General features: G+C 37.9%; 1 protein-coding gene across 4 annotated transcripts in view; it reads right to left on the bottom strand.

Moving 5' to 3' along the window:
- Positions 1–22,324, bottom strand: part of tiam1a (TIAM Rac1 associated GEF 1a) — a 75,640-nt gene that overhangs the window by 30,414 nt on the left and 22,902 nt on the right. For all 4 annotated transcript variants that reach the window (XM_058788986.1, XM_058788988.1, XM_058788990.1 and 1 more), the window contains 2 exons: positions 2,250–2,342; positions 129–1,059 (listed from right to left, as the gene is read on the bottom strand). In XM_058788986.1, the coding sequence (XP_058644969.1) occupies positions 129–1,049 (921 nt within the window). In that variant the 5' untranslated portion in view covers positions 1,050–1,059; positions 2,250–2,342. The remainder of the gene's footprint in view (positions 1–128; positions 1,060–2,249; positions 2,343–22,324) is intronic.

Genomic DNA, 22,324 nt, shown 5'->3' with positions numbered 1-22,324 from the left:
GAAGCTCGGAAGTGGGCAAAGTGGTCAAAAACATGATTCATAATAATCTGGAGATACTGCAGATAAATCATCGCCTGTCTTTATTTTCAGATGATTTGGAAAAACCATTAGTCAGAGGCATAACTCACATGTGTTGTTTTTGCCCGCCGTCCCTGCATACGTGAGCAGATGGTAGTCTGGTGATTGGACAGTCCTTCCGACAGGCAGTGAGAACGACGACAAGGAAGAGTGTATGCTCCATATCCTTTCCCTTCCTCCTCCGCAGGAGACAAGATCTCACCATTCATTACACCCCCCTCCGTCCTCTCGGGCTTGTGACCATTATAGAGATGGTGGGAGCCATGAAGAGGACGTAGCCTCTGTGTGCAAAGTTCATCTAAAGAGTTGGCCCTCTCTCCTGAATGAGTCTCGAGAGTCCGCGGGCTGGAGGTGCGACGGCGTCCTCCACAGTTGGTAAAGCCTTTGTCTTCATCCTCATTTGTCCCTATAATCTCCTCTGTGCTTGTCAGATGCTCTTGGCTTAGATCCGACAAGGAAAACTCCATGGAATCCTCTCTCCACATGTCAGCAGATCTGGAGCGCTTCTTCTTAAAGCTTCCACCTTCTCGAGGACCGTCTCTGGTCCTCTGCAGGTACGTGTCCTCACCTTCATCATCACAATTGTCTGCCACCACTGTGTCCATCTCCACTCCGTCTTCAGAGCCTGGCGTGGTGGTGGGATCCCCCATGTTGTCGTGGAAGGACATCGGCCGCAAGTTCATGGCCATCCGGTCCACCCAAATGGTGCCTCCATAGCCCTCCAAAGCATTCTTCTCATTGAAGGGTTCCAGGCCATTTTCACTCAGGGATTGTGGGATGGAAGGGGTGCTGCTGGATTTTGTGCTGGTCTCAGAGTTGCAGTGTTGAGCCTTGCTGGATGAGGCATGACGTGATCGCCGAGACTGCTTGTTAGAGATACGAAGTGATCGGGTCATGTGCTTTCGTGAGAGGTGGCCCTGCCCCTCAACGTAGTAGGCGTGGTCTCCATTTTGGCTCTCTATGTTTCCCATTGTTTAACTTCTGTGGAAGACACAACATGGGTTAGATATAGGACATGTCACTGCCTATACAGATGAAGATCTACCAATCACCAGAAAGAGGTCTGTACATGCCTGTATGACATTTAAAAGATAGATTTGCAAGTTTTTGGGGCTCTCAAACCTGACAGACCAGCAAACACCACATTCTTCCAGAAAAGCTTTTTTAGAGATCATAAAAGACTCATTGCAGCTCCAAAGCAGCATACCTGCTAAGTCCATGTAAAGGGGTAAATGTTTTTACAGTGCAGTAAGAGAAAGCAATAGAATAAAAGATGATCTACCAACAGAAGAGAAATTCAGTCTCACCATCTCTAAAAGTGAGAGCTGAATAGCATGTGACCAGAGCCTAACGCCAGAAATATCTCTGACGCACACAAAAGACATAAAGCGAGAGAGTGAGTGAAGGAGTGAGATGTGAAACCTCTCAACCCCCTGTGGTGGGAACATCAGAGGATTTTTACAATAACCTCCATTAGAGAGTTCACCATTTGTGTATCTCAGCTATAACCACTTGAAATTTTTGGAACGGTTCAATTAGGGCAAAATTCAGACAAATTAGTCCTAAGAAAGAAACAGGAAATCATTATAGAAATCCATTGTGTAGAGTTTATCAAATTATTTTTACGAAATCACTTTGGCATGGAAAAAAATAGTCATGAGAGATATTTGCTCTGTTTCAAAACTTATAGAGCAGCATTTTAAGCCATCGTAGGCACACTCCAGACATGAAGGCTGTCCCAGAAGGTAAGTTAATAATCCTGCCTCGTAATTGCTCATGACACCTAGTTTGCACAAGCAATAACAGCCAATCCCATAATGTTTTCGTTCTAATTCCCATTGTGATGAGTTTGGGAAAAACCGAATTCCAGATGCTAGGCTAGTTGAGAGAAAAACTGATTATAAACGGCCTTAAATACTTGATTCAATAATGTTTTATCCAAATTATGTTACTGAAAGTAGTAATTAAATTGCATCATTTTGCCCAATATTTATGAGTGCTTTGCATTTCTTAAGCAATTTAGAATATCATATCGTTAACTTAGCAACATGCTAATGAACTCAATTGCTGCAGTTGGCAGCAAGGTAGCTCACTAGGTTTTGAGCTGCCTCAAAACCATGATTCGATTGTGTTAGAACATGACATCATGTATATAAGATCGACAGTAGTACCTGAGGCAGAACCAGTGGATCAGATGTATTTCCAGACAGCCATGTTTCTATTTATTGACCTCATGGTCCTGATCAGCCCTAAGGCAGTTTTCCCTGAAAAAGAAACATAACACACATTTTAAACAAAGGAACAGTGAAAGATTAAGTCTAGACACAAGGATAGTTTGGAAAGCTGTTCATAAATAAGGTTTTGGGTTTCTAAGTATGCAATGGGTGGATTTCGAGACACAGATGAGAACATGACAGCTCACCTGTTCCAAGGTGCGGTCACAAAAACATGCACAACACTAATACAACAATACTTCTCACACCCTCCCTGCTGAACAAGAGGAAGAATTTTCTGCGATTCGTCTCAGTTCCTTAAGAAGCTAACAATACATTAATTATGCCTACCCAGCAGAAGTCTTAAAGCTGAACCCAGTTATATGTTCTTCAATGCCAATCTGACCTCATTTCTTCTAATCCAGAGAAAAGAGCAGAGAGAAAGCCTCATCTCTATACTGCAGCAGGTATAAATATGAGAAGATGGTTCAGACTACACACTCGAAGCGCACTTTACAGATTAGCCTCAGAAAATCCTCAGAATGACACGGTCACTGTTCCACTAACCAGGAGATAGAAATAGGAGGAAGAGAATAAGGAAAAAGAAGCGAAAGAATTTCCAGTTGTTACAGCACATTGGATCCATTTAAACTTGTATAGAAGGACATATTCGAGCCATATCTAGAGACTTGAGGTGGGCTCTTTTGACTTGGACCACCTCAGACCACATTGGCGACACTCTAGCATTGTGCCGACACGTTTACACGCACAAAAACCACACAATCCTAGTTTTTACTCGCTGCCAGAGGGCTTGTGATTCAAACCGTGTGTGTAACAGAAGCATGTGTTTGTTGGGGTCAGTGTGTATGTCTCTGGATCACATCCAGCTTCAGCAGTAAGGGTCAACAAGACCTTAAGGCCAATAAAGTGAGAGATAGAGACCCATCTGACGATCTCTATCCTCAGGACGATAGCTGGCTGTTGTGTGTATGTTTGTTTGTGTACATGAGAGTAGCGGTAGAAAAACTCAGTACTGCACTGCAGTCTACTCAACCCTGCTGTAGAGTTACATAAACTAGAGTTGACCCCATTTTTCGCTGTAGTTCACTTGTTTTCGCAGCTCTGGCCTCCCTGCTCCTCCTTCCATTAGATTTGTCCTCCACATGATATTTAAGCTTTTATATTTGCGATTCAAGTGTGATGTGAAACTTTGCTGTAGAAAAAAGCATCTTCAATAGTGAAGGAAAGTTAATTGGTTTTGCAATAGCTTTGAGTTCCCATTTCATGCTATTCTTAAGAGTTGCATGTATTACGTAAATCTGCTACCCTGTCAGCCTTATTTAAAATATATACATAACAAAAAATGCTTTCTTGCACAATATCTGTTTTTTTTTTTACTCATAAACGGTCCAATGTTCCCTTTTTCGTAGCATGACAGTATACGGAGCATTTTAACCACATTTGAGCTAAAGACCACCAATTTGACACCTTTTTTGGTTACATTTTAGCATATGGTGCAATCAAATCCTCATGGGAAGTATGTATTTAGGAGTTGAGAAGCTGTGATTATGAGGTCAGGAGTGTTTAAATCACTTTGGTCAGAGCAAGATGGCGACGTACAGCAAGGTTTTTATTTATTTTTTTAACTAATTTAATAGAATGATGTAATGATAATAGAATGTGTAAATCAGGTGTGTTTTTGCTTTTTTATGTTTTTATTAGGGCTGAAAAATGATTAATTGCGATTAATCACATTCAAAATAAAAATCAGTTTACATACTATGTGTGTACTGTGTATATTTAATGTATATATAAATACAAACACATATGTATATATTTTTAAAAATATTTGTATGTATATATTTATACTTGTATATAATATATATTACATATAAATATTTTATATATAAATCTAACATGTTTTTCCTTAATGTATGTGTGTGTATTTATATTATTTATACACAGTACACACATAGTATGTAAACATAACTTTTATTTTGAATGCGATTAATCTTTTTGCAGCACTAGTTTTTATTCAATTAATGAAGGTGCTGTACAAAACTGTTATGTATTCTGTCGTTATTTGTACATCCAACTTAGCTAGTTTTAGATGCTGCATCTATTGTGTCTGCAATATTTTCTCACTGAAATGCCCCCTTATTTGGAAACTTGGGCTCAAAGAAAATTTGTAGTGGCGATTATATGCATTCAACTTGTAAATACAATCTTTCAAGCATTTTTTGTAGATTTCAGTCATTCTGGAAAATCAAAGCTGTATTTAAATGCCAATAGCTGCTCACGATGGCCACCAACTTGCCTTTCCACTGTCTGTTTCCCCTCTTAATGTGGGCTGTGATGGTATATTAGCATATGTGCGCTAATCAAACACAGATCTATTACCATCTGATCTGATTCCATTAAATATCAAATCTTCGGCTTCGAAAGCACACTCCAGATGGAACATCTCAGCAGGGATCTACAGTTAAAATGTCAGTGCAGTCATAACCAAAAGGTTAGTGAAAATCGATGAGAGAAACCGTGATTCTGATGAGCAGAGCGGCAAACGTGAGTCAGCGAATGAACCTGCTGCCCACTCTCTCTCCCTCCCTCCTACTCCTCACCTACGTGAAACTGGGATTCAGCGGTAATAATGTGTGATAAATCTCAGCATGACGACAATGGACCCTAAGCTAGCACAAATACAATGTGATGATTGCTACACAAAACTTCAGATAAGATGCTCATATGTATTGTTGTTGTTTGTGAATGCGCTAGATGTTTTGTTGTCTCAAAGCCGGACGTCTCCTGCAGGGTGGAGGCAGGTGGAGAGGATGGAGGAAGGGTGTGTGGTGGTGGAATGGCCTGCTGGGCTTTGCAGTGTCTCACTGTGAAACTTTAATCACAGGCACTTAGGAGGACACCTCCTCCACTTCACTTCCCTCACTGTGAAGGATGTGCTAGCCTGAGCTGCGTTATTAAAGCGCACACACACACACACACCTCACACTCTCTGATCACATCTCAGCTTCCACACCAGTATGAATATTGCTACAAAACACTACAAACAGATCTATTTATCTATCTAATCATTTTTATTTATTTTTATGTTAAGGTTATTTTCCATTTATTCCACTTTGTGTTTGTTTGTTTTTCTACTTTTCTTTCTTTCTTTCCAACCAGTTCCCTACTTTGCCTTTAACATCATATTTTGTCTTTCCTCCTTTCATGCGTCACATTTCTTTCTGTCATCTTCTTTCATTCTTTCCCGTCCCCCGCTTTGATGAATGTTTTCTCCCCCATCCTCTCTGCAGATGAGCATAAAGCTAATGTTTGGCCGTGAGGAGGGTGTGCATTGTAATGGAATAATGAAACGGACTGACTCTACCGAACGTCCCGCTCCCTCCCTCAGATACTCTTTTGTTTGAGGAGAAAGAGAGGCTGTAGAATAGATCACCAGCACGAGTCGACTGTTAAAAAAGCATGTTATCACAGCTTTACTTTCTTTAGGTAGTCTTTAGCTTTCTCTGGTTACTTCGCACTAATACAGTCCTACAGGTGACACAAAACACTCTCAACCTTTATAAGGGATGTGGCAACTAATAAAACAATAGTAGCGCACAGTAAGCTCCCTTTAGCTCTCAAAACTGACTGAACAGATGGTAGGAAGGTATAAGTGGGTGTGTAACGAATAACGCTCTTTGAAACAAAATTCAAAAGTGGTGCGATGAGTCACAAAATATATCATTACTGAAGTATAATCATCTGAAATGTCTCCATTTATCACATTATAAATTATTAAAGCGCAGACAGGCCTGCTTGAGAACAACAACGGCAAAATTGCACCCTCAAATAAACTGATAAGTCAGCAAACCTAATTCAGTCAGATATTATAATATAAATATAAAAAGCACTGGGAGGCTCATATTAGTCATTTATCATGGAAGAGAAGATAGCGAAAAGGATGCTCACTAGACAAAGAAAAGCAATGAGTGATGACTGCTGTAAGTGAAGGGAAAGCAAACACAAATGCATTATTCTCGTTCCCTAAACCTGCTCCCATCAGTCCAATACTTAGTCTTTTTGCTTCTGCTGCTTGTCTTTAAGGCCTGGGGCAAAGAGCAAGGTTTAAAATCTCCCCAAAGCCCAGTACTGCTGCACTGAGCTGAGGAAGACTACGGGGCTTTTAACTGCACACCCAGACAGACAGAAAGAGAGCGAGTGAGCACAGGAGAGGCTGGATTAGAAATGCTCCATTGTTCCCTCAGATGGAATCTGTAATTTTGCATGTGCACAATCTACTCTTGTTAGTATAATTGAGAGAGTGCAGACAAAGACACAAGAATAATCACTGCCCACACTGTCTTTGTCTGTCTCTGCTGACTGATTACCCCATAGATAGGGCTGTATATCATATGTTTACAATATATTCTATTTCATTTTGTTTCGATGATATAAAGTGAACAGATTTTGTGAATACTGTAACAATTATAATACGCTACATGTTATTTGGCCATTCGTTTTTTAAATACCATCTCAGTAGCAACCAAAGTAGCAAATATTCAAATTGTTTTGTGAAAGTATGATACGTTTCTGCAAATCAGTTAAATCAGCATATTAGAATGATTTCTGAAGGATCGTGTGACACTGAAGACTGGAGTAATCACATTAAGAAAAAAAAAAAAGTAAAATAAATACATTTACGTGTTTTTGATCAAATAATTTCAGGCTTGTAGAACAGAAGAAACTTCTTTCAAAAACATTTAAAAATTTTACTGACCCTATCTTACATATACATATTCACCCAACTCTAACTGACAGCTATACCAACAGCATGTGATTATGAGAAAATCATGATAAGTTATTTCATATTTGAATTCTACAGAAATCCGCAGAGGTTTCTGCTGAATATTGTGGTCACAGTTTCTGTGTAAATGTTGTCATGGAATCGTGAGTAGAATAAATACCAAAATAGCATATAATGTCACTAGCACAACAATGAATTGCTTTGTTTTGCTCATATTTACAATCACCATGTCTCTTTTGACTAACTAGCAAGAGGAGAGGAAATAACTTGTTTGTTCCTGCCACAACGGCCACCAAATATTTTACACTTTTAACACAGTCCCCACCCAGACACACTTCCCTCCAACACCCAACAACACATACACAAGCACACACACGTACACACGTGCACACACACACACACACACACAAACTTCTCAGGTATCAGATAATGATGTCTCTTTCCCTTAAGTCCTCTATCTCTGCCCTGACATCTTTTTTCTATAGGTGCACTTCTTTTATTCTTTCTCTTTTATCCTTTAACCACCTTTGTTTGAACAAGGGAAAACATTCTCTCTCTTCCCCTCTGCTCCTCTGCTTTGTTTTCTGTTCATAACAAGTGTAATTCTGCTTAGTCAACACACCTATGAACTATTTTACAAAAACATGCTGAACTGAACTTGAGATGAAAACCCAGCAGGTCATTTTCCAAACAGTGCTTCGAGTGTTTCACGGGAGCTCCATAAATCCATTCCCGCTGTAATAGTGTTGACCTTTCTCTTTGTGCCTGGGAAACCAATTTAAGATCCCTCTAATAGTCCATCCACATTCACTGCTAATTGGCGCATGTCTCTTTAAACAATACCCGAAACCCTGAGCACCCAGAAACCCACCCTGCCCATGGGCGACTCTCCCCATTTCTCGCATTTTTCCATGGATTCCTGACAGGGAATGACCAACTTAGCTTGAGATGAGAGGGACTTGAAAGCCATGATGAAAGCCCTTAGGAATAATGGAAAAGAAAAAGGAGTGACAGAGAACAAGAGAGAGCCTGACAGTGAGAGGGGTTAAGAAGAGTTTAAAGAGGAGACTTCTTAAGAAGCTTATCACCACAGGTACTGATATATAGTTCACATAGTTTTGATACTTGTATCAATGCATGGAAACCTTATGCACACCAGGATGGGAAGATTAACATCATCTTTTCTCAGGAAAGAGGGAGAAAAACAAGCACCTACAAAGATACACATCAGTGCAACAAGGATCCACATATTATGTGTGATATCATCTTTGTCATAAATTTGTGATATGTTTTATATGGTTACTTGTTTTATGTATTTATTGAATTTTTGCACAGCATTTTAGTCGACCCTGTCTGTCAGGGTTCTGTCACTTCGGTCTAGTGTTATTCATGGTTTTGTGACAGAACCCTGACACTCCCGTCATGTCCTGTTTTCATGTGAGATCTCTCGCCTGCGTGCCTTGTTTCGTGTTGGAGTGTGGTGTTCGGATCCCGGCACTCATGTCTTGAGTTTCAGTTTCGTGTCGGGGTTCGGACACTCGCGCTCCATTGTTCTGTCTTGTGTGAGCGTGCGGTCTCGGGTTCGCTCGGTCGTGCGCTCTTCTGTCCACGTGTGTTGTGTTTTGTGTGCTTTTCTTGTCGTCTTGTGGTGTTGCACGCAGTTCGCGTTTTTATCGGCTGCATGCATTCATGTTGTCATGTTTTGTGTGAACACGTGGCTTATGAGTATTCTCATTAGCTGCATGTTCATGTCCTGTTTTCCACATGGCTGGGGTGTATTCCAGAAAGCAGGTTATGTGACATACCCGGCTAAGTTTGAGGATAAGCAAGCAGATAACCTCAGCTTTCGGTTCCAAAATCAGAGGTTACTTTCAGGGTATGTAAGTAACCATAGTAATCAGCGCATACGTGATCTACTGACAAGCCTTCAGTGGGCGTGACAGATAGCACACAACATTATATAATATTAGATTATGTAATATATATATATATATATATATATACACACACACATATACACACATACATACATGCATACATATACACAGTATATATTATGCTAATATAAGTAATAAATAAGGTAATATATTATTCTAATATGGTTATTTTATTCATTTTATTGGCATATATAACAGTTATCTTTATAAATTATGAATCACTATGACAAGGTAATGTTTAATTTATTATATTATATATATTTATTACATTTCATATCATCTCACACATGGCTCGCCATATTCTATAATTATTTTTATAATATAAATACATATCTGATATGACAATATATAATTAGCATCAAACAAAAAATATAAGTCATATTCTCAAGGATTAAAGATAAACGGGGGATTGCACAACCATCAATTAGGTGGCAATATGCAGTAAGCATGTAAACAACCACTGAACAAAAGAAGAAGAAAGAAAAAGCATGGTGCATTTTTTCTTAAGGTCCGTTTCCATAGTGACTCGTCTATTTGTCGCTCTGTTGAGAATGTCTTGAGTCTTAACCACGAACATACTCTGAGTTGAATGAACTTACTCCCAGACGCGTTTTTGGAACCACATACCTCGAGTAAGCAAGGTTTGGGGTTAATCAACCCAAAGTTCAGGGTTTAGCTGAAGGTACGTTAACTGTGCTTTCTGGAATACATCCCTGGTGATTTGTTTTGCTGGCCATGTGCTTGTGTTTTTGTTTTGTATGAGCACATGGCTTTTGTCTTTGTTTTCTGTGTGCCATGTGCTCTCGTGTCAATTGTCTTGACCCCACCCATCTTGCTACCTGATTATTAGTTAATTTGCTCCACCTGTGTATCCCTCGTTACCCTCCTCATTTGCTCCCTATTTATTCTCCTTCTGTTTGCAGTCTTGTGCCAGTTCGTCGTTGTGCCTTCCCCGGTTGTGTCCTGTTCCTGCCTTGCCTTGTCGTGCCTTGACCTGTCCTGCCCTGCTAGCCAGACTGTTTTCCCCTCAGGGTAGTTTTGGTTATTTGTTTTGTTTTATTTTTTATTAATAAAAGCCCATCACTTTGCACAACTGAGTCCTCACCTCATTCCTTCATCCCCAACCCTGACACTGTCATTATTAAATTTGCTATAAATAAATAAACTAAACTTAACAAGGGTCCATTTCTTCAACAGGAAAATAATGTTGAATAACATGTCTTTATAAAGTTTAGAAAAACTTTTATTTTAAAATTATATTACAATGAAAAGTGTTAATAGAATATAATTAATATTATATTACATTATATTGTATTATATTTTATATAGTTTATTTAAAAGTTTACATAATATATTTGTCTATTTTTCTGTATTTAATAAAAATTATATTACCATTTTTAAAATGTATAATATAATTAATATTTATTATATTATATTTTTAAATTTTTAATATATTTTAATATTTAAAAGTTTACATAATATAATATATATTTATTTTATTTTTCAGTATTTAATGAAAAATTATATTACCATTTTTTAATAATATAATATTTAGTATATTGTTATATTATATTACAAAAATAATAAATTTAAACAAAACTGAAGAGTAGTGAATATGTACATTGATTATACAATAAAAATAATACAATTTTGAATGCATTGTTGTTGAAATTGTGGCACTTCCATACAGCTGACCCGAGTCCAGCAGAGGTCATTTCCTGATCTCATCCCCCTCTGCTCCTCATTCTTTCCTGTCACCTCTGTCCTATACATAACAGTGTCACAAAGACCCCCAAAATTAAACATTTTTTTCAATTTTAACACCCATCTCATATTCAACATCCTTATAAAGTCCAAAACCTACAATAGCTCAATCATTCATGTCAAACTACAAAAAACAAAAAAAAAAGTTAAATGTTTCTCCAATGACAGACAAAAGAAAGTCCTATCGTATACCCTTCAGCATGACAGCATCGGTAACTATTTCCATAGGACTAGCTCTGAAGACCTTCAAAGGACAGGAGATACGAACTGTCCATTAATCCAAATGAAGTGACAGGAGTCCCCATCATGTCCCTAGGCTCTTGACCGTGTCTGTGCTCCGCAGAGCTCAATGAACCTGTAATGAGAGACTGATGCTTCAAACACAGACCGGTGCGTCTGACCCCCCCCATCTACCTCAGACAGTCCGTCTTGGTTTCTAATGTAGCATTATCATTATTTATGTTACTAATTGATTGCTTCTTTTATAAGAGCATAAGAACAAATATGGCCAAAACTAAAAATGTGACTCATTTTTCACACTTAAGTTCTGAGCTAGTGCTAAAAACTATATTAAAAAGTAAATTGTTTCAAAGCTTTTAATCTATAATGTGACTTCATAGATAATTTGTCTGCCACCAGTCATAGTGGAGGAGGATTGTGGCTTCCTCTGGGACCACCAGACCGGTTTCCTCTCTTTTGTTCAATAACGCACCATGACCTGGAACACCATGTTATCTCTGCCTTTCAGACGTGTTAATGATAAAGTGATGATGAAAGAACAAAGAGGAAAGACTGATAATATACCAGAGTGACATCCCATGCTGATCAGTTTGACATCAGGTTGACAAAAAAGGTAGAAAAGAAAAGAAATTAAAAAAAATTAAATAAATTCATTTCAATACATTAAAAAATTAAAATTAAAAAGAATGTGGATTTCAAACCACATTCAAGTGGATCAGATGTGTAAAATTTCACACTGTATGGAAAAAATGTTCAGGGGTTTGTTCACATGCATACTGTAATCTACAAATGTAAACCTCAGGTTGACATCAAATAATAGTATTTCTGTGGCTGAATTTCTTTCAAAATCCTTAGGGGGGACCTTTCAGATCTTTCTCTTTCAGAAGGCCTCTGACCTGCGGATGAAGTTGGATCAGGACTAGCCCTATCGAGAGCCTACCGTGTCTCAAATAAAGCCCTCTCTAAGTGCAGCGGCCATACTGTATGCTCCTCAAAGGCTTTCTCGTCTCCAACACAGAGCTTAGCATATCTCGTCTGCTGCTCTCATTCAACCCATTTAAACCTCTCTGAGGGGGAGACAGAGTCTGCTGTTCCATAATTACGTCGGTAAAATAAGCTAACCGAGACTGACTGCGGGGAGCACATATAGACTCTCAGGGGACCCAAAAACACTTTCTCTCAATGTCTGAAGTCACATTCATCTCTCTGATCTGTGCTTTTGTTGATAATGCATTTGTGAAAAGTCATGTGCAAAGCCTTCAAGCAAAAGTGCTGAGATATTCATACATTATTTTATTTTATTTTATTTTAAATGTATTTTTATTTTGGGCAGTTATTTTGGTTTTATTCTATTCTATTCTCCTGTATTATTTTCGGATGTGTGCTTGTCCTGACAGTGCTTTAGTAAAAAAAAAAGTTTCTGCAAAATGACACTGTTGTCGCTGAGCTGCTTTACAGCCGAAACTGAATTAGATTCATAACTGATTAATTTTAGAACATTAACACTGTTATTTTCCTGTTTATTAACGTGAAGCTGCTTTATATAAATAAATGTCACTTTCAAATAAAGGTGTTAAGATATTTATATTTTAAATTCTATTTTAAAAGTCCATAATTCACACCTGATCCACTTGAATGTGGTTTGAAATCCAATAGGATTTTTTATGTATTGCAATTCATTTTTTGTTTTGTTTTATTTTATCATTTTAAATGTGAATTTCAAACAAAGTTGTTGAGATATTTTTATTTTAAATGTAAATGTATTCTTTTGCTTTTCTATTCTATTCTTAAAGCAATATGTCCATAATTCTGATCTGTACTTGTGCTGATAGCCTAGTGTCTTACTAAAGTCATTTGCAAAACTTCTACTTATCAAAAATATATATATTTTATTTTATTAATTGAACTTAATAATTATATTTTTTTTCTATTCTATTATAATCTCCTCTATTATATGCTATATGATGGGAATATAGTGACTATTATTTACTAAATTCTGTTTGAATGAGCCATGTTCAAAGGCATTTTAATACACCTGACCACACATTCTATATTAATGCGAGTTGCTATGTTGCTTGGCAACAGTAAACAGTATTAACAGAACATCTGTGTTTTTTAATACTTTCGCAGGTGCTGACATTTTATACAAAGAAGTAAGTCACTTGAGACCATGCGTTACAGTGATTTTACCTCCACTTCACATCACCGCTTACCCACAGTGAAATTACTGTAACACATGGCCTCTTGTGGCATTTTGCTTTATTTTTTCAGGTGTGTGTGAGATTCATCATTATGGCCACACTCATGTCTATATCCTGATGTTCCACACCCACACACAATTCATCGCCATCATCCTAATTCATCTAGATGCACCAGTCATTATCAGGTTAGAGGCAGTGAAGTTGGGGGAAATGGAGTGTAAATGGGGCTAATTTGTGTCCTCTGTCTGGGGAAAATGGAGTGATGACATGCAGGAAGAGAAGAGGAGGAGGAGGAGGACTGCAGATGGGTCCCCTCACTGATCAGAGGGGAGAAATGTTTGGCTGAAGGGCTCACGATTTACACACTTCCAATGACACGCTTGAACAAAGAGTGCCAGTCTGGGGAAAGAGAGAAAGAGGGAGAAATAGAGAGGGCAAGAGACAAAAGGATGAATGTGGATGAGCACGTCTGGATGCTGCCGTGTTCTCTTCTCTCATTCAAAGATAAAATATCAAAATAGAAAGAGATAGCTTTTAAAGCGCATGTTGAGGTCATCCTGGGAAAAGCCCCAATTTGTTCTTCAACTCTAATATATATATCTAATATATATATATTATATAATAAAATAATCATGAGGCATATGAGACATTATAAATGTCCAAGGCATTTTATACAACCATATATATATGCTGTGCCAGATTATCAGTATTTCCTACAATAGTGAATTTCCCATAATATATCAAAGCATATATCACAGCTGCAGACACTTGTGTGCGATGTTACGTTATGTACTGATTAACAAAAAAACTACTTCAGATCCGATCATTGAGACTTGTGCACATTTCACAAATTCTCATTGCAACATGATAAAAAATAAGGTTAAAAATATTATAAAATATTTTATTAAATTAAATTAATAAATATAAAATAAAATCAAAAGGTCAAATAAATAAAGTTTGCAACATATGAGGAACAAAACAAAAAAGGTTCATTGCAGCAAAAATTTCACAAATTCTCGCATTTCTCATTGCAACATTATATAAAATAAGGTTAAAAATCAAATTTTATAAAATTAAATTAATACATTTATAATAAAAATGAAAAAGGTGAAATAAATAATAAAGCTTGTAACATGTAATGATAAAGAAAATAAAACAAAAAACAACAAAACTGGTTCAAAAGTAAATAAAATAAAATAAAATAAAATAATTAACTACAATATATAAAAATTCAAATTTTTTAATCAGATTTCTACCACATATGCATAAATGCATCGGGGAAAAAATGTGTCTGAATAAACCTATTGATGCTTTTTATTACAGAGAGAGTACTACGGTCAGATTCAAACCTGCGTTTACTGTGTGAGCACCACAGTGCAACATACTTAGACATTCTATGACTGCAAGGCCAAGACACCAAAGTCATATCTCAGAGTGGAAAGAGTTATAAAGAGTCACAGTTTGTGCAATCTGTAGCACCATAGCAAGCTCAGGCTGAACAAATTCTCAGCGCACACATGGGTATCTTGTTTCAAGTGTTGTGTGAGAGAATGGCCACTAATGCTGGCAGTTCACACATCCAGAACGAGCACACGCACTCATAGCTTTGGGATTCCTGCTGCTGACAGTGAATGAGAGATAGGATAAGACTTTGGCTCGAAGCCAACAGCTCTTCTCGTCTGGCGGGAAGCCCCAGTGGAAAGGAAAAGAGGGGTGGAGGAGGCACTGAAAGCCACATAGCCCTTCCTCAGCACACCTGAGACCAACGGACAGAAACTTCCACAGCTGATGTTAACAACCTACAAGCCCTGACAGGACTGGAGAGAGGAAATGAGTATGTTCATAAGGCCTCAAGCCATCTTTAGGACCTTAAGAGACTTCATTTGGGAAGGAGGGGTAATCTTGAGTGCCGGGGTTCCGTCATTCTCTCATTCTTCCACTCTCTTATTCTCTAGCATCATTTTTTTGCACCTGCGTCAACAAGGAGAACCTCACAAACAAAGTGCTTCTTCAAGAAATGAAGGGAGAGGAAAAAAAGGGCAGGGAGTTGAAAGACTTGAGCTTTTGCTTTGGGCCCTGAAAGGACAGGAATGTCACACGCAAACAGAAGAGAGACAGACAAACTACAAAAGCAAAGACAGAATGAAAGCTCTTTAGAAGAATAGTTTTCCAACTATTCATTCATTTCTTTATTTTTTTCATTTATGTATCTCTCTCTCATTTTAAAGTCAAATTAAAAGTCAGAGGCTAACCAATACTGCTGGATAAAGCCAAGAGAGATCTGATCAAAAACAAAACAAAAGCACAAAATATTAGTTAATTGCATAAGGTTAGATTTAATTTTGCAATAAAATTAAAGATATAAAAATGAAATTCTGAAATGAAATGAAATTCGTCCTCATTTGTAAGTTGCTTTGGATAAAAGTGTGTGCTAAATGACTAAATGTAAATGTCACGTGAATGAAATAAAACCAAACCAAATAAAAAAAAAAGTTATTCTTTATACCTTATATTGTATATTCTTATTGTTTGATTGCAATATATAGAAAATACAGTTAATTTTGCTACATTGTCCCATTCTCTTTTACAAGAAGTCAAACTAACTTTACAGGAACTGTCCATGCCCTCCATGAACGTATACTGGTTTGTGGTTATGGGTGAAGTAAAGCTAGATCTCAGTGCTGGATTATTTCTATACGGTTGGAAGGCAATGAATCTTATCTCTTCATCATGATATTTTGTGTGTGTGTGTGTGTCCGCTAGTGAGACTCAGCCTTTAACCACAGAGACACAATAAAGCTATTTCTGAAGCTCACGCACGCCATCGGCCAAACCACTACAGATCAATACCCCATTACCACATCAGTGCCAGACACTATTTAGGCTCAATTCAGACTCACTGCTGACCAACCTGTCCTTTAAAAACCACCTCCATCTCACACACATCCTGCCAGCACACAGCCAAAAACCACTCACATACCCAACCATATACACCACAGATCTCACTTTCTCCCCCTCAGCAGGCTGTCATGTCCCACAGAAGGTGTCTCATCAAAGTGCGTCAGCAGTGAACACACTTTACCAGACTGCTAATGAGAAGGCTGCTCATTCTGCCAAAATCCTGCAATTCATGAAACAGAAGTTTGTATGGATAGGATCATATCTAAGCATTTCATATAAATCAGAAGTACAACTGTATAATATTTAAAAACACAAACTTCCCTTCCCAGTCCACACAAACTATTTACAAAAATTAGTATCTAGGAGAACATTAACATATGACTGCCCACATTTACATATGAACGACTGACCATACAGTATAGAGTAGAGGTGGCATAAACTAAAACATAGCCACCCAAATTTTAATGTTTTAATAGAGATGTTGCAATAGATAGAACCAAGCATTGTTTGCATAACAATAGTATACAATGTTATGTTTCTAAAGGCCAGGACACACCAAGCCGACTTCAAAGAACTAGCAGCGACAAAAGCCGACGATGTTGTCTTTTCGGACCAAAAGCCATGCTTGAACACACCACACAGATTACAACCGACTGCAAACTAAAACGTGCGTTCTGCGCCTGCGTGAAAGGAATCAACTGTCTATATTAGCAGCTATCAATAGTATGCATTAATCATTTAAAATAATAAACCGAAATAAGGATATACAAGATATACACAGATATACATAATGTAAACAAAGCAGAGCTTGCTTACCATTTTGAATATCAGTTATGTTGTTAACTTTCTTCATTTTAAGCTGCTCATGTTGTTATGAAAATATTCGCATATCAGATGCTTGGGAAAGCTGACGTAACATTAGTTTTCATCACTTTCGCTTTAATTCTCAGACACTGACTCGTTCGCTAAACTAAACATCCAATCAGAGTTCTCACTCGCACTGACGGCCCCAAAGCCGATTCAACATGTTGGGCAAACTTCCGCCGACGTGAGCCTATGTGTGGAACATGCCAAACAAACTAGCCTGACAGATGCTCACTGACGGCCCGACGTTGGCTGATGGCTGACCGTCATCTTGGTGTGTCCTGGGCTTAAACAACCTCTCAAAGGAGCATATATAAAGAAACCAAAAAAAGGCCCCAAAACAGAGCCTTGAGGTATGCCGCAGACCATAATGAGTCACAACCTACTACCTTTCTACTCTGAACAGCATTTTGGCAAACATTTGTTGTTTTTAAATGTGCTAAAGCAATGATTGTTACCTAACTTTTGGTTCAACAACAACAACCTTGACTAACTTTATAAGTGAACATCATGGGTGGAAAAAAAAAAAATCTATTCTACAGCAGAATATACAGAATTAATTATAGTTCTAGTGCAGTTGACAATAAATATTAAAGCCAGGATTCAGAGATTGCATCCGTGATATTTTTAACGTCACATTGCCTGGAGGACTTACACCATCAAGCTAACAATGAGAAAACTGTGTCTCTCACTACAAAGAGTGTAATCTTTCTCAAACGGGACCACGATGCCCCAGGCAGCAAGTGTGTGACTTTATATTATTGTAATCCTCTGAACCTGCTGCATGTAAAAGCCATAGTGAAGCTTCACAGCCTGTGCATTTGTGCTGCATGGAGCTGGAAACACTGAAAAAGCTTTTGCTGAAAGCAAGAGGCTGCTTTTATCCACACAACCTCTCCTCTGTGCCAAACAAGCGGAAGAGGCTCAACAAAACCTGCACCCGCATGCCACAAGGCAAGAATGAAGACACTCAGGTCTCTGCTTAAAAAAAAAAGCTAATTTGGAAAGTAAAATAGACCAGCATGCAACCGCAGTCGCTCCTTTCAGACTGAGATCAGATCTCTTCCAGGTCAGTGGAAGATATTGAGAGAGCCAATCTTTTCTCCCTGATAACCCGTGCTGAAGGGGAGTCTCTTTTGTGCCTTGACTGAAAGGATGTTAGTCACAAACTGAGATGGGAACAAGTTTGATTAAGCAGCATTAAAGGGATAATTCATATAAAAATTGTCATCATTTACATGGAACACTTTTTAATACAATAAAAATTGTAAAAAAGTCCAGAGCTGTCAAGTTGCAAACTCAATAGAAAAAATAAAAGTAAAAATAAAAACTACTAAAGTATCGTAAAAGTGGTCTTCTGAAAGCTTTTGGTGAGATCTTTTTTTTGTGCCATCCAGAAGAATGTAAGTCATACAGGTTTGGAATAACATGAAGATGAGTAAATGATAGGGCTGTGCAATTAATCGAAATTCAGTTTCGATTTCGGCCTCCAACGATTATGAAAATCGTTTAATAATGATTATAATAATTGAGATAAACCGATTATTGCGCCCCATTCCGCCCCCTTTCCAGCAGTGCGCTTTCACTCCTCCATAAAAGCCGATTTCCACATGTAAATCAGTAAAATCATGTAACGTGACTTTTGCAAAATGGGACTTGCTTGAGTTATTAAAGTTGATTAGATTTATTCATGTTTTTAAAAGCGCAAAAGAAAACTTGCGCTGCTCCTCAGGAGGCTTGCGCTCAGAGAAGGAACAGAACACGGACATGTGAAGTCATCTTTTAGCGCCTAAACGGTCAAATACACACAAAAATGTGTCAAAATGCGGCACTGTGATTATTAGTGATTATTCATATAAATAAGTGAATTATGTGATTATTCACATAAACCCTCGTCGGTTATGTAATAAATGAATGTAAACAGATGAGAATGAAAATACGTGTGGAACGGTAAATTGGATCCGTGTGGCTCTTAAAGTGACAGCGGGTTATATTCCTGCTGCCAACTGTTTGCTTAATATTAATCAAACAAAAGACAAAGACAAACTCGCACACTGCTCTTTACAGAAGGTCTTTTAAAAGGTCTTTAGCTTTAATGAGAAACAAAGGAAGTTTAATTCTTACAGTGAAGACTATGCTGTTTTATTTTACATTTGATTATTCAATTTCTATTGGCTGTTTACTGAATACTTTAGACTTGCATACAATTATTTATTTATTTATTTTTGTTATATGCCCCACCAATAATCGTGTTAAATAACCGTGATTACAATATTGACCAAAATAATGTGATTATGATTTTTGTCATAATTGAGCAGCCCTAGTAAATGATAACAGAATTTTCACTTTTGGGTGAACTGTCCTTTTAAAGGGATCCCTGGGTATTAAGACTTGTATGGCTTAATATAACGTAAATGATGTCTCTTACTGAAATATGTAGTAGAAAACCCATTAAAGATTAACGTTATTTTAAAAAAATCACCTCGTTTTATACATATTTTGAACTACGGGGGGCGCCATTTTTCTGATGACGTAAAATGGTTGCACTCGGTGAGCTACTGCTGCTATCTGTTGCTATTTTTACCACAACACAACTCGGAAAATAAAATACTGATATGATGACCACAGCTACTGAAAGAGCTTACAGGTGGCGATGGATAAGTATAGGTTTAAACCAAATGCTGTACCATCGATTTTTCCCCACAAGGAGTGTAAACACCCCAGATATCGAGGGAAATCCGCGCTGAGAAACTCCTCTAGCGGCCGCGCGTCGGCATGTTTACATCCTAACAGATGGCATCTAGCGTTTCTTGTTTCAGCCGTTTGTAAGCTCTTTCAGTAGCTGTGGTCTACTAAAAGACTCAAAGGCATGAGGGCTAAAGTGGAGAGAACGAAGAAGCGGGTCTTTAGGAAGTTTATTCATCCACAGGCATCTTCCCATTCTTTTCTCCTCTTCTTATCGCTAGGAAAGCAGTGAAGTCTTACATTACATCGCTTCTTTTTTTGCCCTTCGACTGAAAATTACAACCAAAAGTCTCACAATGTGGTATCGTATCAGTGTTTTATTTTCTGAGTTGTGTATTCTGAGTTGTGTTGTGGTAAAAAGTGCCAGTAGCTCACTGAGTGCAACCATTCGACGTCATCGACGCAGAATGTACTGTGCACGTAAAATAATGCCGCCCCCCATAGTCCAAAAACGATGTAGTTTTTTTTAAATAACATACATTTTCATGGGTTTTTTACTACATATTTAAATAAGAGACATCATTGACGTTATATTAAGCTATACATGTCTTAATACCCGGGGATCCCTTTAAGAACTGAGTGTCGTTTCTTTGAGACTCTTAGACTCACACTAATTTAGCTGAGCGTAAAGGTTCACGTGGTTAATTCCCAACAACCCCCCTCTCTTTTTATTCTCCCTATCGCTCTCTTTTCAACATTATTCTTTTCAATAGTCTCACTAAAGTCATTAAGTGAATGAGTAAGTAATCTGTGGTTTGCCTGCAGCTGTGTGGCCCGTCTCAACAGGCTTGCGGTCTGAAGATCTTCGAAGATTAAAGTGATCTGAAATGTGTCAGATCAAGGCCTTTGTTGTGACAGGTAAATTTAAATGGTTAAACAGTTGTGGATTTTCCTCGAAAAATAATTGTTTGACTTAAAGATGCTTGATCTAGGTGTTAACAGTCCATTCACAACTTCCTGCACCCGCTCTCTCACACAAAGATCACATTACTAGAGTTTAAACACACACATGCACGTACTTCCTATATCCAAACTTGCACCGCCACTTTGTTTTTCTTTTGGCTTTGGAGGAATCACTTCCTTATGGAATGAGACTTCTGAAACAGTGCATTTGTGTGTGAGTCTTCCTGCCTTGGGGTTAGAAATGTCATTTTTCTGGTTCTACAGGATTTAGAGCAGAAGAGATGCCTCTTGTATCATTATGAAAAAGCATGACATATACAAACGTCAGCAAGACCATTTACACACACACCCTTACTTTAGGCATATTCCTATAAACAAATTACAGTACTTGGAAAAAACCCCGCTTCACTCAACAATGTCCCATTGCTCTCTTGCCTTTAACAGAAGCTAAAGGTAAAAGGTCAGATATTGTGACCTTAGAGGAAATATGGTAACACCATGAATGTTTTGTTTTCTTCTGGGACATTTTTAGAAACCTACACTGCCCACACACACACATAATTTGTGAAACAAAGGCACAAATGTATGTTTCCAATTCATTTTTTTCTCCCATTTACCCCTCCTCATCACCTCCTGTGGGTCTATGCTTAAACAACCAGTCAAGTGCTAATATTGAAAGAGGAGGACACGCTGAATGAATGGAGGACACGCTGCATTAAGAAACAGACATTAGCAGGAGACAATGGGGAATATCTGTCAGGTCTCGCACATACACATCTAACATGAGGATTATAACATCTCATACAATACAGACTATTCCTGGTGGGTTTACAGAGGACACAACGTCACAGATAATCCATAATGGTTATGCATTTCTTGTTTGATCCTTTCAGTCATTTGGTTTCTAGGTTATATGTATTCATGAGCTGTCAGTGAAAACAATGGCTGTGTGTGTTTGATCGCAGCATGAAAAAAACAGTATGAAACTACTTTAGAGTATCTATAACAAGTTTAGATATAAATATCTTAGAAAAACTCAAAACAGTTTTCTAACCTCTTTGAAAGAGATCAAATGCAGGTGCAACAGAAACTAATCAAATGTGGCCTTAAATGTCTTTTTCTATCTTGCTGAAAGTTTCATTGTTTGTTGTTTTTCACTTTTGATTAATGTCCTTACTAAATAAAAGTATTAATTTCTTTCAAGTAAAAAAAAAAAAATCTTACTCACACTTAAATTGTAGTGCATCTCTCTCTCCCTCCTTTTTTTTTTTAGTTCAGACACTTTTAATGAACAACAAACCTCGCCTTTCTCTCTTTATCTCCTCATCTCTTTCATTAGCTTCGTTAATGTATACTTTAAACATGCTGTGGCAGTGCTGTGACCCATTTAAGCCGTATTTCCCACCCCCCACACACATACAGCTTCTCTACCCCCCATGTTTCACCCTGATGCCCTGTGCTTCAGTGGGGCAGAAGAAGGAAGAAATGCCCTGAGGGTCACAGTGAAGTCATTCTGTTACTTAGTTCCACTTAACACACTTACAGAGCGAAGCAAAACAACATGATTGCCTTCCTAAGCCTTCATATACATACACAAACACACTTCTATACAAATACAGTATCAAACCAATAAAGTGTTTAAAATACAAGCACATGGATACTGATACACACTCA

Source organism: Onychostoma macrolepis, chromosome 10 (genome assembly GCF_012432095.1).
Source record: "Onychostoma macrolepis isolate SWU-2019 chromosome 10, ASM1243209v1, whole genome shotgun sequence".
NCBI lineage: Eukaryota > Metazoa > Chordata > Actinopteri > Cypriniformes > Cyprinidae > Onychostoma > Onychostoma macrolepis.
This window is presented reverse-complemented; position numbering and strand designations above follow the sequence as displayed.